This window comes from Saccopteryx bilineata, chromosome 11 (genome assembly GCF_036850765.1).
Source record: "Saccopteryx bilineata isolate mSacBil1 chromosome 11, mSacBil1_pri_phased_curated, whole genome shotgun sequence".
Classification (NCBI taxonomy): Eukaryota; Metazoa; Chordata; class Mammalia; order Chiroptera; family Emballonuridae; genus Saccopteryx; species Saccopteryx bilineata.
The window spans coordinates 32,706,338-32,724,780 of NC_089500.1; the positions used below are offsets into that span (position 1 = coordinate 32,706,338).

The 18,443-nt window shown below is 39.9% G+C and overlaps 1 protein-coding gene across 2 annotated transcripts in view; it reads right to left on the reverse strand.

The window, feature by feature from the left end:
- Positions 1 to 1,856: 1,856 nt before the first annotated feature.
- GALNT1 (polypeptide N-acetylgalactosaminyltransferase 1) overlaps positions 1,857 to 18,443 on the reverse strand; it is a 110,028-nt gene continuing 93,441 nt past the window's right edge. For both annotated transcript variants that reach the window (XM_066246414.1, XM_066246415.1), the window contains 3 exons: positions 9,751 to 9,849; positions 9,092 to 9,226; positions 1,857 to 3,825 (listed from right to left, as the gene is read on the reverse strand). In XM_066246414.1, coding sequence (XP_066102511.1) covers positions 3,679 to 3,825; positions 9,092 to 9,226; positions 9,751 to 9,849 — 381 coding nt within the window. In that variant the 3' untranslated portion in view covers positions 1,857 to 3,678. The remainder of the gene's footprint in view (positions 3,826 to 9,091; positions 9,227 to 9,750; positions 9,850 to 18,443) is intronic.

Here is an 18,443-nt window from a genome sequence, read left to right on the forward strand (position 1 = left end):
TGGCTAGTACAAAGTGGTATTTCTTTGAGGTTTCATTTTGCATTCCTTGATGTTGAGAACCTTCCTATTCCAATTGTTTATTTGAGTCACTTCTTTGAATTGTGTACTCAGCACTTTTTCACATTGCATTGCTTTTGCAATAGCTTTTAGTTGGTTTTCTTCATACAAGTCTTTTGTCAGTTACATGCATTGCAAATATTTTCTTCTTGGCTGTGGCTTGCCATTTTACTTTAACAGTAGCTTTTTTAGGAAAAGGGTGAAATTGATAATTTTTTTCTTTTATGGTTAATATCTTTTGTGTCCTAAAGATATCTTTGCCTACCAGAGTCATGAAGATACTCTTAGATGTATTGTTTTGCTCTTCATATTTAGGTCTGTACTCTATTTTGAATAAATCGTGTACTGTGTGAAAGCATCAATGTTTATTTTTCATACAGATAATCCAGTTACTCTAGCTCCAACTAAAAAAAACAACTTCCCTTTCCCTATTGAATTGCTTGGCGTTTCTGTTGAAAAGGCAGTGACCATATATATATATATGTGTGGGTCTATTTCTGGGTTCTTTTCTATCTACTGATCTGATTGTCCTGACTCTAGTTCCATACTTTTAGTTACTATAGCTTTAAAGCAAGTCATGAAATTGAGTAGTATAAGTCTTCCAAAATTTTTTTCCTTCTTCAAGATTATCTTGACTATTCTGGGTATGTTGCTTTCCATATATATTTGCCAGTTTATATTTGGTGGCCTCATAGGATTTTGATTTCATTGAATCTATAGATTACTGAGATCTTAACAGTATGTAGCCTTTCAATCCATGAGCATAATATATTTACTGCAGAATGTTCAGCAGCTTCTCTTGGCAACATTTTGTAGTTTGTATGGCAGAAATCTTGCACATTTTTTATTCACTTTTTTTTAGGTAATTTGACTTATATGATGCTATTATAAGTGATATCTCAAAATTAAATTTTAAATTGTTTTTGGTAGTGTATAAACAATACAACTAGAGTTTTGCCTCGTATCCTGCAAAATTTTTAGTTCTGGTAGATTTATCAAACACTTGGTAATCTTCAAGGAATCAGAGAATTACAAATACATCGAATTTCCCAAACAGTGTAAAAAAGGATTCACTGTTTGTATACCTCCTTTCACAGTTACCACCTCAGACACATTACCTTCTGATTTTTTTTCTTCTTTGAAGAACATGTAAATTCTGGAGTTAAACTTGCTTTTGGTGTATTTCTGGGGCATGAGAAGTGCACCAAATCTTTACAGAGGAACTTGTTTTTCAGCTGAATGTAGAATAGGGAAGTGAGGACTTGGCCTACATGCTGCCCTTTTTTTGCAGAATGGTGAACAAAGTACTGTTTTTCAAGAATGACAATGAGAACACAGACATTAAGATGGATGGGATTAGAATAGAATAGATAAGTTTGTGATATTAAATTATCCTTGTCACATTTATGAATTCTTCACTGGTCAAATAAATGGTCCCATCTTTTCATCTTTTGCTTTTTCTTTCATTTTTTTCTTCCCTGTTTGATTTACAGCAGAGTAATCAGCATGCTGCCTAAACTACAAATGGATATAATAAACAGGGACCCATTTAACTTCAAATAACACCAATGTAAGCACAACTATTCAGGAATATTTTATATTTTCAAAGTATTAAGGAATTCTTTAATTAGAAAAATAAAGGCAATGGGATTATCTATCAGGTTCTAAAAGTACCCATGAATTAAATCACTCATACCCCCCTCTAAAAAACAACAAAACAAAACTTTAAATCACATTGCTATTAAGCTTTCTTACAGTAAGGAATAAGACCAAGCTATACTAGAGTACAAAACCTGAAATTCTGAGCATGAAAATAATTTATTGATTAGACTTCTGGTTTATTCAAGCACTAGGCCTACTGAAGATAGAATTAACACAGCTCATGGAGCAGGAAAAAAATTCCATCCTGCACTGCTTAATTTCAAATTTCCTGGGGACAAAATTTTTGCATTCTGTACTACAGACTCACCTTAAAGCACCCACATGTGCATGATATTGATTAACTTAATAGAATATGAGAACTTTCTATACACTCAACTTGGCAAGTTTCATTAGTGAATCAACTTTCAGAAACATTCTTAGGCACAAGAAATAGCATTGCCTGCAGTGAAAGTCTTTGATAATCAAAGAAAAGAATATCACTTAAATATAATCTTATAAACAGAAAGGAAAACATATGCACTTTTGCCAATGGATTGCTTTACGTATCAGGAAAAATGCCACAATGAGATTTTCTATGAGATCAAAACTTAATTATATTCAACTTTTAATCAATATTCAGGTTATTAGAGATCAGAAAAAAAGAAAGCTGTGTAACCTAAATTTGGGATGGAAGTGCAGGATTAATGGTACGGAATAACACCTGCACTTCTTTGGCTAACTCATTAAAAAATGCCAATTAAACATTTTCAGTCAAATTTTATTATTTTTTTAAAAAAAGCAGCAGATCAACATTACAATTCAAGAACCTAACCTAAATATGCACTTGACAATGAAGCACATCTGAGTATGGAGTGAAAACAGTTTTGAAAAAAACCATCAAATGTATCATCTCCAAATACCCAAATAATGAATCACTTCTGCAGGCCTTTCGTTGAGTGAAATCATGAACAAAAAACTGGAGATTTATTGCTGTGAAAACAAATCTGTAGTACAGTAGTATGAATCTTGGGTATGAAACAATCGGCTAAATCAAGTTAAGAAGTTGAAAATCTAATAAAAAATTTGTGTGTGTGTGTGTAAAAGTCTACAAGCCAGTTGACCCAAGAGCAACTGAGAGATCTAACTATTCAGTGAGACCAGACATTATTTTAAATCTCCATTTTTGGAAGGCAATTAAAAATTACAATTCTAACAGCCCACAAACCAAATTTTAAAAATTGTAGAAAGCAATTAAAACTACGTTCAAAGAGCTTCTTTTCCCAGCTCATTTTCAGCACCCCAAGGAGAAATAAAAAAGCATCCATGACTATCACAGATGAAAACAAAATGAAGGTCATTGGAATCTGTTATTTTTTCCCCTACTGAGGTATAAAATCTATATAGAAATTTGATACTATACTATAACAAATTGTACTTCTCATAGTTCTAATTTCTTTTAAACCCTGTTTAATATAGTTTCTTTTTTAATTGTAAAAATGTTGTTTTCATGATTCTGAATCTGGTTCCAGTCCTTTTCATATATCTTTATATCAATATTTAATATACTGGTTCCTAGTTCTAATCAGGAAAAAATCTTGGAAATCTCTTCATTATGACAGCACTGTTCAGCAGAAATTACTGATGTGCAAGCAAACCCTAAAAGGTACAGCTTTCCAGAAAGCACGTGTTGTTGACTGTTCTTTTATCTGAATGCTCTTATAATGATTCTGGACGACAGACGTTCAATCTTGTAAACATCGATGTGCACAGTCTCGCTACATTGGAGTTGCACGTCCTTGGACAGGAAGGCTGGTTCCCAGCTAGTGAGAAGCGAGAGGAGTCTAGTTTTAATGGCTGATAAACCTTACATCCTGCAGGAGGAAGCACTTTTCCTTTTTTGCTACTTAAGAATGTGGCAGAAATGTATGCTGAGGTAGCCCAGTCAATCCTTATTTTTTTCCTTTTTGTGTAAATTTGGTCTCAGAATATTTCTGGAAGGGTGACATTTCGAAGAAGCCACTGCTGTGACCGGCTTCCGCTGCAGTCTCTGATGCTGGGCACCTGGCTGTCCTCTTCTGTAGCTTTGTCCAGGCACTGATTGCTGTTCACATGCTGCAGGGTTAATTTCTGAAAAGGACAGAAAGAGAGTCTTCACGTGAAAATGGAAAACAGAACAAAAACATCTCAATCATTATTTTTGGTAATTATATTCCTCAGTAGAAAGGGATTTTTTTGTTGTTTTGTAATATAGATTTATTTAAATAACAATGGAGAAGGGTGGCTATGTAAAGACAGAGCTGTGTGGGAGGCAGAAAGCATGGGGTATAGTGGGTGATAATAAACTTGCAGTAAGATGACCTAAATTCTAAGTCCAACTCTGCCATAGCTCTGTGAGAAATTTTACTTTTTTGCACTTCAGTTTCTTAAAACTGACTAGATTAGTGGTTCCTAATTTAGGATCCTCAACCTATTTTCAAAAAGCTATTTCAAAATTGCTTCATTTCCCTACGATAAGGCTGTTCAAATTGTTTCTGTGATTCCATACCTCAAGTCCTTAGAAACTCAGGTCCTTTTGAAGACTCAAAATCATATGAAATCATATGACTTATAAAGCTGTTCTTAACAAAGCCGAACAGATACAGCTATATATCTTCCTATCTACCTGTTTATATTCTAAACTGTCATGTTAATTTTTAGGATAATTTTAAAAGGTGAGAGTCAACAGATCCACATTGACCCACACTAACAAATCTGACACTGTTCCCTGGTTAGGTTAAGGACGCCAACTGTGTAGGAACTTCTATTAAGCATTAGCTTGTGTGTACATCTATAACAGGGGTCGGGAACCTTTTTGGCTGAGAAAGCCATGAACGCCACATATTTTAAAATGTAATTCTGTGAGAGCCATACAACGACTTGTGTACGTTACACATTATCCAATAAAAATTTGGTGTTGTCCCGGAGGACAGCTGTGATTGGCTCCAGCCACCCGCAACCATGATCGTGAGCGGTAGGAAATGAATGGATTGTAATATGATACATGAGAATGTTTTATATTTTTAATGTTATTATCTTTTTTATTAAAGATTTGTCTGAGAGCCAGATGCAGCCATCAAAAGAGCCACATCTGGCTCGTAAGCCATAGGTTCCCGACCCCTGATCTATAAGGAAATGTGAAATATGTTTATTAATATATATGTAGATCACTTTTTACTTATGGCTCTATTTTAATTTAATTCATTTAGCTGGAACATTTGGTTTTCATAAGGTCCTTTTTGTACCTATTTGAACTTAGAACAAAACCTACTGACGCCCTGGCCAGACAGCTCAGTTGGTGGGACCATCACCCCAGAGTGCAGAGGTTGCTGCTGGTTTGATCCCCGGTCAGGGTACACATACAGCAGCAGACTGATGTTCCTGTGTCTCTCTCCCTCTCTAAAATCAATACAATAAACATAAAAGATAAATAAATAAACCCTAATGACTGTATACAACTATTTATATTTTAGCTTTCAGTCCTTGCCTCCATATTGTGGTCAAAGTGGGAACTGGCAAAGGCAGTACACAGCTGCAGATGCCGTAACTGACCATCACTACTGCCTCTAGGTTCAGTACTGCAGATGTCCATTCTTACAAGTGCACAAGTATGGAACGTGGCCACGAGCACGGCTGTAGTGGTTTTCTATGCAGATGCTCTGTAGTTTACTTATTGAGAGAAAGGGCTTATTTTATTATTTCTAAAATAAATTCCAGACTTGTCAAATACCAACCACAGTCATGCACTGCTTAACAATGGAGATACGTTCTGGACAAAACAACACGAGATTAGATCAAGCACAGGAGAAAACAACACAGTAAATACAAGATGTTGCTGCCCGCCAAACACGGCATAGTGTTTTACAGCAAACTTTTTGTTTAAAGTAGAAAGAGTTGACTCTACTATACTTTGTTATATACTACTCACAAAAATTAGGGGATATTTTATTGCTTCATGTTCATTTTGAAATATCCCCTAATTTTTGTGAGCAGTATATTTAAACACATAAACCAGTAACAGTACATAATTAGGCGTTGTACTTTTATACCACTTGGCAGCACAGTAGGTTTACATCATTATCACCACAAACAGTTGAGTGTTGTGTTGTAACGGCGATGCCACCAGCAATAGAAAATTTTCAGCTCCACTATAATTTTTTTTTTTTTTTTTTTTTTTTTACAGAGAGGGTTAGACAGGGACAGACAGGAATGGAGAGAGATGAGAAGCATCAATCATCAGTTTTTCATTGTGACACTTTAGTTGTTCATTGATTGCTTTCTCATATGTGCCTTGACCCTGGGCCTTCAGCAGACCGAGTAACCCTTGCTCGAGCCAGCAACCTTGGGTCCAAGCTGGTGAGCTTTGCTCAAACCAGATGAGCCCGTGCTTAAGCTGGCGACCTTGGGGTCTCGAACCTGAGTCCTCCACATCCCAGTCTGACGCTCTATCCATTGCGCCACTGCCTGGTCAGGCTCCACTATAATCTTATGGGACCGCCATATATGAGGTCTGTTGATGGAAGCATTACACGGCACATGACTATATGCTCCTGAGCAAAAACCTCTCTGTGCCCAGGCTCATCTATATAGTGGAGATAAAAATAACTGAAATGGTTATGAGGACAGATTAAGATAATGTACAGGAAATACTGCTTAGCTTAGGGTAAGTTCTCAATAAACGGCACTCGCTACTGGAAAACTCAAATATTCCAAGCAACCATGGACACACTGGCAGAACAGAGAGCCAGCGGTCCCCGCGCGTACTGCCTGCGGCCAAAGCCTCCAGTCACGTGGGAGACAACACCCCTCAAACATCCCAGAAGGCCTTGAGAAGCTTCTCTGAGCATCAACCTTTTATCAGGCCCATCATCATTATTAATAAAAACTAAACAAACAATTCAGTTAGGGAATTGATCCTTTCTCATCTCAATTTATAAAAATAATCTCACTTGTTTCTATTCATTAAAACAGACCCCTAACAAAGCCATAGGTTGCTGTTCCTTTGGAGACCTGGACTGGGTGCAAACCCCGCTGCAGGCACAGTCTGGCTGCCGACAGCAGGGGCAGGGCTCGGCGGCTCTGACATTGCAGGAGCTGTCGTCACTACTCAGAGGACCTGGTCGGCACCGACTAGTTTCCACACAGAAAAGGCTTGATTAAGGCAACTGGACAAATAAGTGACATAGCTAATTGTAACCTTTGAAAAGCAGGATAAAAGCAATAATTATTGCATCAAGTCCATCCGCAACGTAGAAAAATAATGTCACCACCTGCCCCTACTCTTTTGATATAAGTGGGTCAGAATCTACATTCTACCCTAGAAAGGACAGCTACAACTAGTCAAAGCAAAAGAGCCTGGTGTCATAAACTCTACATAAAATATAATATAAACAAGTCTTAAAGATATAAGCATACACAAGTTTAATCACACATAGTATTGTACTGTGCAAGAATCCGAGGTCTGCCGGAGATCTGCTTACGTCATTTACATTAGCTGTGACCTGGGGGATTGATTTCTACTCTGGGCCTCACTGTACTGGTATGAAACAGGTCCTGGGGTTATTTCTAGGGTTCCTTTGAAATATAAAGACTTCATGATTTCAAGTTTAGATAGATTACTGGCATAAATATTTTTGCAAATTGCTGTTTTTCACTGTTGAAGGCAGGGCAAATCTGGCACCCTTTACGAAGCTCCTACCACAGTTGGCTTAGGCTGTGGGACCTACATTGCAGCTTGACTCTCCCCAATTCTGTCTTCTGCCATTCCTTTTTTAAATTTTTTAAAATTTTAAAGATTTTACTTATTGATTTTTAGAGGAGATAGAAAGAAGAGGGGAAGGAGCGGGAAGCATTAGCTCGCAGTAGTTGCTTCTCACATGTGCCTTGAGCAGGCAAGTCCAGGCTTTTGAACTGGTGACTCAGCGTCCCAGATCGACGCTTCACCCACTGTGCCACCACAGGTCAGGCTCCAACGGTTATTTTAACTGAGTAATTGCCTTATTTAATATTATTTTTACTATCGTTTGACATGGTGAAGGGAGACCCAGGAATTATAAAACATGGTGTTTGCCCTCCAGGATCTAACAACCTATAGTGGAAAAATATTGGTAGATTAAAAAAAACCACTACAAATAAGCACAGTATTAGAGGGTCAGAGACAATTATAACTAAATTAAGATGGAGAGTTGATTTCTGGCTGAGATTCATGGAAATGATGTCAAACGTGTGCCCTCCTGACTGGGTGGAATTGGTTAGGCAGAGGGAACTGGACGGTCTTAAATGCAAAGAGGGAGAGTCAGGGTAAGTTCAGGGAACAGAGTGACAATTAAAGTAGACCAGGGTTGTAGGACACAATATAGGAAGAAAAGATGGCCCGAGTCATAACTTTGGACATCTCCAACGAACGGGTAGAATGAAAAAGCAGAATGAGCCAAGCAGACAACAGGAGGAGGCAAAAAGCTAAGAGAAGAAACTAAATAGCAGTGCATCTAAAGCCCACGGCTCAGAGGACCTGGCATCATCAGCTCAGCCACAGTCCATGCCATGCAGAGTGAAGGAGACGGATGCTCCTGCTGCGCAGCCGGGAGCTGCTGCTGCGCTGTCGGGCTGCCGGCCGGGGCGGGAGTGCTGGCGGTTCACTGGCCATCGAACGGTGCAGGAGAAGAGGACGGCATGTAGTCAAGTAGGAGCTCAAGTCTTTCCTTACATGAAGAACACTAGTGCTTGTCAGCAGAAAAAGAGCTAGAGCGAGACATCTGGAAGATGCTAGTGCTGGTTCCAGAACCGTAACAAAAACACAAATTGGATGTGGAACACGGGGCGAGGGAGAGAGGCTTCCTGGAGATGCTCTGACTGAACTAGCCTCTCTCAAGTACCTCTGTGTACGTGAGGACGGCACGCACTAGGTGGGCAGGGCGACGAGCTCCAGAGGAAGGCACAAGTCAAAGAGGTTTTATCGTATTTGTCACTGAACTATCACTATGAGCCAGAGAATTTCATTAATTGAAGCTCACCTTTTACCTAAATGTTTAATTCCGTAATTAAAAAGCCTATTTACTGTTTCGTTTCTCCCATACAAGACTGCAGAGATTGCTGACATCCAGAGGGACAATGGCTACTTAGCGACAACAAGGACTCAGGGACTGGAGGCTAGACTAATATAATTAACAGGGAGATTAAAACATGTTTATTTTACTCATATTGTTCTTCCCACCTGTCAATTTTTAGAGTATAAGAACAATCTGATCTATATTCTAACTCCCCCAAAATTTATTTTTTAGCTATAAAGTCTATACATATATCCAACCACACACATAATTTTATATATTTTTATCCTATATGTAAATGAGTAACTTACCACGGGATCATACTCCCAAAGCTGGTTGCCTTTTAGGTGGTGGCATTTGAGCATTGTGACTGGGCCGTTGAGTTTGGAGACATCCAAACAAAGGTCATCTGTCCGAATTTCTTTGTTGGCAGTGTAAGAGAAAACCTGAAAAACAAAAATGCCCACATTTAAGCTTTAATAGTAAAATCAGCATTTCATCTGCCCAAAATCTGGAAGGAAAAAGACAATTCAAGATACACAATTCTGAACTTCACTAATGTAACAGAGAATAACTGATGCAGAAAAGCTACCAATGATTTTACACAGAGGAAGTTCTCTGTATACACTGTGTGTATTGTCAAGGATTACCTTTTTGACTAAAAATGGCAAAATAAATCTCATGCACAGAAATGTAAGTATAGTTCTCACAAGGAGCCTTTTACAAATGTTTCATTTAAAAATAATCATTAGCCCTGGTGGGCTGGCTCAGTGGATAAAGCGTCATCCCGGTTGCCAAGGTTGTAGGGTTTGATCCCCGATTAGAAGGGCATGTATGAGAAGCAATCAATGAGTACACAACTAGATGGAACTACTAAGTAGAATGAGTTGATGCTTATCTCTCTTCCCCCCTTCTTTCTTTCTCAAATCAAGGGATTAAAAATAAATAAAAAGTAAAATAAAATACTCACCTGATTACCTCCCATACCATGACAGTTAAAAATTCCAACTTTTTCATTCTCTTTTCTAGCCATGTTATCTAGACACTGATTTGTTTCCACATTTCGTATCTATGGGACAATGAATAATGAAAACATCAGGAGCTAAAGAGGTTAACTGGACAGATACAAGTACAGATACATATACAGTAAAATCAATCTGAAATTTCCACTACTAGAAACAACTTCAGATGCTAGAGGAGGTAATAAGGGCTATGAGTTGGGGGTGGGGGGAAGATTCACTGTCTGGCTATCTAAATTCTGTCTAGAAAGGTCTTACTCATACAGATATATAAATTTTTGTGTTTCAGGGAGAAATCCTTGAACTTCTTTCATTTTTTTCAAGCTGTTGTCTAGAATTTGTATTTAGTTCAACAAGTTCTATTTTGCCTAATAATTTTAAGCAATTTAACAACTTCCTGAGGATACTCTTAACCACCAAGTTAAGGTGAATTACTTTAGATAACTATTCTGATGACTTCTTAGGCCAGTGGTCCACAACCTTTTTGGGCCATGGACCGGTTTAATATCAGAAAATATTTTCACGGACCGGCCTTTAGGGTGGGATAGATAAATGTATCACGTGACTGAGACAGGCGGCAAGAGTGAGTCTTAGACGGATGTAACAGAGGGAATCTGGTCATTTTTTTAAAATAAAACATCGTTCAGACTTAAATATAAATAAAACGGAAATAATGTAAGTTACTTATTCTTTCTCTGCGGACCGGTACCAAATGGCCCACGGACCAGTACCGGTTCATGGCCTGGGGGTTGGGGACCACTGTCTTAGGCGACTCAAGGTGGATATTTACTAATCAGAGTTTTGAGCCTGGCTTAACTGGGAGCCTAAGCATGGTGCAGTGCAAACATCACTCTTTTCTTAGATAACTGTCAGTTACATTAAAGAAATTTACATTGGTCATCAAAATTAGGAAGAATATTTAAAGCAATGCCCCTTGCTATTGTTTCCTCTGAATCACTGCAGTTCAAGAGCATATTGTAAACTAATAGATGTTTGAAAGTCCTAGATCTATTCCCATGGATGGTATTGTTAGCATCCAAGCCAAAGGGAGATGTGTGACAAACTACATCTGTATGTCATGTAGATAGGAAAAAAAGTAAGTAATTTTGTGTGGTAGATAAAATGAGGGTAAAGGTGAAACCACAAATAAGCCATCTGATTTTATAAACAAATATACAGACTACACATTATTCTAATAACTTATAAGACACTAAAGCAAGCCCATATGCATTTTTTTTCTTATAAAGATACAAAGACATCAGTGTGAAAACTGTATTATTTACAGGCTGCCAGAAATAGGAACTGGGGTTTTGGCGTAAGTGAAACCTGGGTTTGAATTCCAATGACCCAAACCTCTGAGATCAATCAATGTCCTAACAGTAACTGGGAGATAATGGTGGGTCCACGCTGAGGTTAGGTGAGACAATGTACCATCTATGTACCTATTTCAGAGTCTAGCACACAGTAGGCTCAGAAATAGTAACAGTCTGCATTGCCACCTTATTGCTAGTCACCTCCATTTTGCTATTCCATCAACCTCAAACTCAGTTCATGCAAAATACGGTTTTTCAACTGTATAATGCTAATACACCCTCATCCCAATATTTCAATAGGCCCCTGCTATTCCACCCTTGACCTTGAGAACTCCGTATCTAAAACAAACCTCATTATTAATCCTTCAAAAAAAAAAACCCCTCTTCTCCTGATACCCTACTCTATTTTTGTTAATAATCCCATCATCTGTCCAATCATTCAAACGAAAATCTCAGGGTCCTTTCTTTTCTGGGTCCAACACATCATGTTAGTATCCAGAAATTCTTTTACAATGCAATTTACCTATTACCTCAAAAACAGACTTTTTAAAAGTTGCTATAATTAGACACAAATTTGCTTAAAACAAATCTTTCTGCACTCCAGTGAGTAATCAATTAATACTTGATGATCATGGCTACCTTACCTGAAAAGAATTCACTTCACCAGATTGTGACAAGAAAAGTCTATCTCATATAGTCATATGAAAATTATTTCCTTGTATTTTTGAAAAAAATGATAAATTCTCTAGTCCTTTTTCTCAAAATTTCCCTTTCAAATATAGATGTAATGTTTGCTAAAGAAAGTTAATAAATGCCATAGGAAAGATTAGAAAAGATCCAATATTATCCTTGGCGCTCCCCACTCCCATATGGAAGTCTTTTGGTTAAATGATTCTCTTTTACCAACCTCTAAATTAATAAAACTCTATAAGCCCCAAATGTAATAGGGTTTCCTATCACTCTGTAACTGTCCTGAAATAAATCAACGTTGGTTATTTTATTTCCATAATTGATGTTGCTAACTCTAGCAAATAAATTACCCTTACTAGGCACTGTTCTATGAGTTCTGTAGGTAATAGCTTATACCATCCTTATGACTTTCCTATATATAATTCAGGGCTGTTTTCTGACATGAGAGATCTAAGTGTCTATCCCTTGTGGTCACTACTGATTATAAGGTTTTAAAAGTCCAGTTTCTTCAAGGGTTGGAAACCACTGTTTTCTGCCAATTGTTAAAGTGACATTGAACCTTGATCAGCAAGATGTGGTCAGGGACTTGGCTGTGGGCCTCTGGTAGCACTCCTCTAAAATGCAGGGGCATATTGGAACACTGCCCTGCATATTCAAGATGAAGAAGGAATTTCTTTAAGAGGGCAGCTATTCATGTTTTGGTCCCTGGGTGGCTTTAACATTAGAAGGCAGAGAAGATTCTATTTGTCCCCACAAATATGTGGTATCTTGTAGCTGAAGGGGACATCTGCTCTCCAGGCTGGCTCTTCTGCACACTGGGTGACTAGAAAAAACAGTTTATGGAGAATATCCTCCTTCTCCTGGTAGGAACACATGTGGACTACCTCACCTATGGGATGTGTAAGATGATTTCTTGAGGACATGAAAGGATGACTAGAGGGTGAGCTGTAGGAATAATTTTGTCCTTTAGAATATCAATTAGGTTTGGTAGGAGTTAACTTTAAAAAGTCTTTGGAGAAGGAAAAAATTAGAAAAAAATATATTTTCTAAGGATGTTGAATCAGATGTTCAAAGTTGTAATTTTCTATACTGTAGCTTTAAGCCTATGTACCCAATTACCAGCTTCCTAGTGAAGTGCAGAAGGTAGAGAAGGTGGTAACGTACACTAGCTCCAGTGTTTACACTAGGAAGCAGATAGGTACTCGAGTTGTTTATCCAACATCTGACACTTAAAAGTTCTTGAAAAAAATAGCCCTTGGAAATTACAGAATGACATTAAATGTATAGGCATGTTATCAGGGAGAAGAGAAATTGCAGGAAAGAATTTAAGACTGGTTAACATTAGGATGTTCTAGTTAAATGTCTCCTTTGTTGGATTTCTAAAAAAGGCCCAAAACAAAAAAAGTGAGACCCTTGTGACGAGTTAGGGAGTACACTGAAGTACAATCTAAGGAAAAGATGGGCTAGCTTCTGGGTTCTCCCACTCTTTAGAGGCCTCTGTCCCATCCTTTGGTATACACACATAACAGATTGACAAAGACTGCCCAATAAGTAGTCTTATTACACTATGAATTCCTTCTAATTTGTTCGCATTCCAAGCTATATCTTGAAGAATATATTGGAAAGAAATGAGAGAAGTCCCCTTGTTTTAGAGTGCTTGGTAATTATCAGGTTGTCTAATACCGAGATTCTAAATTATTCAGGACCCTTAAACCAAAAGACTGATTTGCTATGGAAAAAGAAGGGAGCTTTTCCTCACGGGAGCAGTGACTTCTGAATACAAATGTGATCCTGATGGTCTCCTTACTGGAGGAGGAAAATAACCACTGATAGGGTGGTTTGGGAGTTTGATATAATACCATCCTACAAAAGTTGTTTTGGGATGTACATATTCTAAATTATTTGAGAGTAAAGATTATTATGGAAGGTATAGACTGGTTAATGAGTTTTTTAAATACTAAGCTTGACAAGCAAACACAAACACTTCATCCTAAGGGACGGGCAGGGAGAAATGTGTGGCAAGACAGCAACATAGATGGACAGCGTCCTGTACTGTCTATTGTGTTAATGTCTCCAGCACTGACTGTCCAACAGAACTTTCTGTGATGATAGAAATGTTTAATATCTGTGCCCTCCAGTATGGTAGCCACTAGCTATATGTGTCTAGTGTGACTGAGGAACTGAATCTGAATTTTATTTAATTTTAATTAAACAGCCACAGGTGGCTACTGGATGTGCAGGACTAGATGCTGACACATAGGAAAAAGCCTCCCACCTCTTGTGAAGGCTGCTTGTCAGTGATGAGAACAGTGAGCAGACCTGCTAGTGAAGCCATCATCACATCCTTGGCACTCTGTGAATGGCGTGTGGACGTGCCCAGGTTTGGTTAGTACTTTCTGGAATTAATAGTCATCGTAGGGAATCTAAATGATTCCAAGGGGGAATCGTAGACCAACAGTCCTTTTTATAGGATTTCTTTATGACTGAATAACACATCTTTCCTTACATAACCAGAATTGCCAACAAGCTAAACCAAAACTGTTGTAGGCACTGGGTACAACAAACTGTGAGACTGCCAGTGAGTGAGGAGTTGTTAGAAGCAGGAAGTTTTCTACCTGAATCGTAGCAATACCTGAACTATGGTGGTCGGGGAAATAGCTGCACTTCCAAGGTGTCTGGAGGCAGACGAGTAGGAGTGGGTGGGTTTGGGGATGTGCAGACTGGGCCTCACTTACAACTACCATTACGAGCCATGAGACCTTGGCAGGTCAACACTCCAAGACCTTGACTCCCAAAGCCAGGACCTGAACAACAGTATCTGGCCAGGTGCAGAAACACGGGCCACTAAAAGGGGGATTTTGTGATCAAATATGTGTAAGAAATACCGGTTAAATAAATTTAAATAGGCTTCTTTACTGAAGGACTTCGTGAAGCCTTTTCCATGCTGTGACTCTTGATACAGGTAGGGATGGGCAGTACAGAAGGAAATAAAAGCAGCAGTTCCCAAACATTTTTAGCCACAAAACCCACTCCCTTCTCCCCTACCCCTGGCCTTTCTAATCAAGCGGGCAGCTTGAGGGACATCGAATATTAGCCTTCTTTACACAGTAGTTAGGAAATGCTGCTGTAAAAATCTCATTTCTCATCTGTAAAACAGGGATAACCACCTCAGGTTTGCTGAGACCTCTCCATAAGCCCAGCAGACACCGACACAAAGCAGGCTCACAATGACTGGATTTGCCTTCCTCTTCTACACACCCAGCAACTCCTAATTCCTAAAGTAGCAACTTAGGTATACATACACAACTATCACTAAAACACTGTTTTGTACCTTAGAAGTTGAAAATAATTGTGAATGTACTCATTCTTGGGGAGCAGGCAAGAAATCAGAGCCTGAGCTCCTCAGTTTCTGCTGTAGCCCCTCCAGAATCTTGGTGTCTCCACGGGAGGGGGGGGGCAACATGAGTGGTTACAGGATGGGGGAATCTAGTACAATGGAATCTGGGGTCACTATTTTACTCCTTGCCATGAGTTAAAGATTGGTTAGACATGAGAAAGAGGGTGGGTATTTGTGGTGAAGAGCATAAGCTCTCAAACCAGACTGCCTGTGTTCAAATCCTGCTTCTTCCCTTTTGTGGTTGTGATCTGAGCCGTGTTGTTTAAATCATTTACCTATGCCTCAATTTACTCTCTGTCAGGTGGGGATAACACCACCTCTACCTCACAGCGTTACTGTGAGGATAAAAGGAGTTACTTTCTGTAAAGCTCTGACTGGGCTTGACAATGCTCACAAAACCACAAGATTATCAGATCAGCCTGGAGAAGCAACTGGTCAGTCCGTAAGACTGGCTAAACCATCAAAGGTCTGCATTATTTGCTTCTGTGGTGGTTCAGAATATTCCTCTCCTGGGTTAACAACTATTACCTATCACCATGAGACACATTTATTCTGGTCCAGGTCCTTTAGGAGCTTATGAGAGCTGGGCTCAGTGAAACCAGGCTAAAGTCGAACTTCCCTTTCGACTCTAAAATCCTATGAGCTCAGGTTTCCCCAGGCCCCTGGTCGGCAAACCACAGCTCGTGAGCCACATGCGGCTCTTTTGACTCCTTGAGTGTGGCTCTTCCACAAAATACCACATGCGGGTGCTACCTCGATAAGGAATGTACCTACCTATATAGTTGTTTTTTTTTCCTTCAATTCTTTTTTTTTTTTTTTTTTTTTTTATCTGAAGCTGGAAACAGGGAGAGACAGTCAGACAGACTCCCGCATGCGCCCGACCGGGATCCACCCGGCACGCCCACCAGGGGGCGATGCTCTGCCCCTCCGGGGCATCGCTCTGTTGCGACCAGAGCCACTCTAGCGCCTGGGGCAGAGGCCAAGGAGCCATCCCCAGCGCCCGGGCCATCTTTGCTCCAATGGAGCCTTGGCTGTGGGAGGGGAAGAGAGAGACAGAGAGGAAGGGGGGGGTGGAGAAGCAAATGGGCACTTCTCCTATGTGCCCTGGCCGGGAATCGAACCTGGGTCCCCCGCACGCCAGGCCGACGCTCTACCGCTGAGCCAACTGGCCAGGGCCAACCTATATAGTTTAATCAGTGGTAGTCAACCTGGTCCCTACCGCCCACTAGTGGGCATTCCAGCTTTCATGGTGGGCGGTAGTGGAGCAACCAAAGTATAAATAAAAAGAGATTTAACTATAGTAAGTTGTTTTATAAAGATTTATTCTGCCAAACTTAGCGAAAATCCGACATAAAGTACTTGGTAAGTAATTATTATTATATGCTTTAACTTGCTGTAACTCTGCTTTATAAATTTTGTAAAGTAAAGTTACTTCCCTACTTTATAAATCACCATTACTGTGGAACCGGTGGGTGGTTAAAAAATTTTACTACTAACAAAGATACAAAAGTGGGCAGTAGGTATAAAAAGGTTGACTACCCATAGTTTAGGTTTAAAAAATTTGACTCTCAAAAGAAATTTCAATCGTTGTACAGTTGATATTTGGCTCTGTTGACCAAAGAGTTTACCAACCACTGACCTAGGCCCTTAAAGAATGACAAAAGATCCTTGAAAGGCTAAGCTCCAGTGGCCAGTGAAGGAAGGTTCACAGGTGGGGCTATGAATCTGAGCTTGAGAGCGACCTGGTCCAGAACCGGAGCTTTTATCTGGACAGTGTGGAAGGGCACACAAGCTTCAGACCTGCTGCTCAGTTAAGAGCAAGAAGGCCACAGAGGGTTAAATCTGTTCCTTACATGGAAAGCCAGCTGGCAAGATGTAGGTAAAGGGCAAGTTTGCCTTGGCGATCGTCTCTTACGGGTTAGACAAGTGGCTCTTTGTAACGCCTATATTCTGGCCTAGCTAACAATGCCTAGGTGTTGTCCAAAACTGGGTCAGTTCAAAGGAAAATAAACCACCTTTTTCTTCTCTATTCTAAAGGCAAGTTATTGGAGCAACTACTATAAATCTGCCCATGGCCCAGCCCTTTCCCCAGGCCTTTCTTGACTGGAATGAGGCTGAGCAAAGGGAACAGATGCTCATTGATGTGCCAGGACACTGCATACCCCTCACTTGTTTGCGGGGAACTCCCTGAAGCACAACCAAGTTCAGAGGTAGGGAACTTTCAGCCCTGCAGCAGCCTCAGCACCTACTGAGGACGAGCACGGGAGCCTGCCTGCCCTGGCACGGGGCAGACCACGACCAGGTCAATGGGTTTCACTCTCACTCACCGGCATCCGGCCCCCTCTGTGATCTAGCTGCTTTCCCATAGCTTATGTTTCTAATTTACATCTTTTCCTCTTTCTGTAAGCCCCCGTCAGTAATGCCACCCCTTCACTCTTATCTGAGGAAACAGAAGTCATCAGAGAACTTCCTCACACTTTCACCGCAAACTACCAGCTTCTACCCCCAAACCTACAATTGACCTGCACTAGTGCCACGCCTCCCACCTTCTTCCTGTAACAAAGGAAGAACAGCCTTCTCCAGTGTGGTGGAGGTGGCCCCACCCCTACCTGCTCTGTGCACTGGAGCTCGTTGACTCCCATCTGACTCTCACAGGACTCCTGTAATCGGCGGCTTGATTTTAGAATAAGTCACATTTTCTTTTTTGGGTTGTTTGCATTAGCACACAGTTCCATCATAGCAAAATCAACCAACAAACCTTTAACTCCCTGTTCCTCTCAAGCTATCATCCATTTCTCTGCTCTTTTTTTATAATAAAATTTCTTCCAAGACTTGTCATTCATGATCTCCACTTCCTTTATCCCCTACCCTTTGAAGCCATCAGGAATTTTGGTCCCTACCTGTCTCCATGGGAACATTTTTTAAATGGTGTTGACATGGTTTCAAGTGTCCCACTCAATATGACACTCTCTACATACCACTTCATGCCTCCCTGTGCTCCATGCAAAGTCTCTTTCTACCCCTCCTACCCCCACCGTCCTCCCCCTTTCCCTCTGGCTATCACTACCCTGATGTCTCTATGTTATGTATATACAATTTGGCTAATCCCTTTATCTTCTTTGATCCCATACCCCATACTTCTTCCTTCTGACACCTGTCTGTTCCCAGTGACTCTGCCTCTGTTTCTATTTTGTTCCTCAGTTTATTGTGTTGATTAGATTCCACATATAAGTAAGATCATACG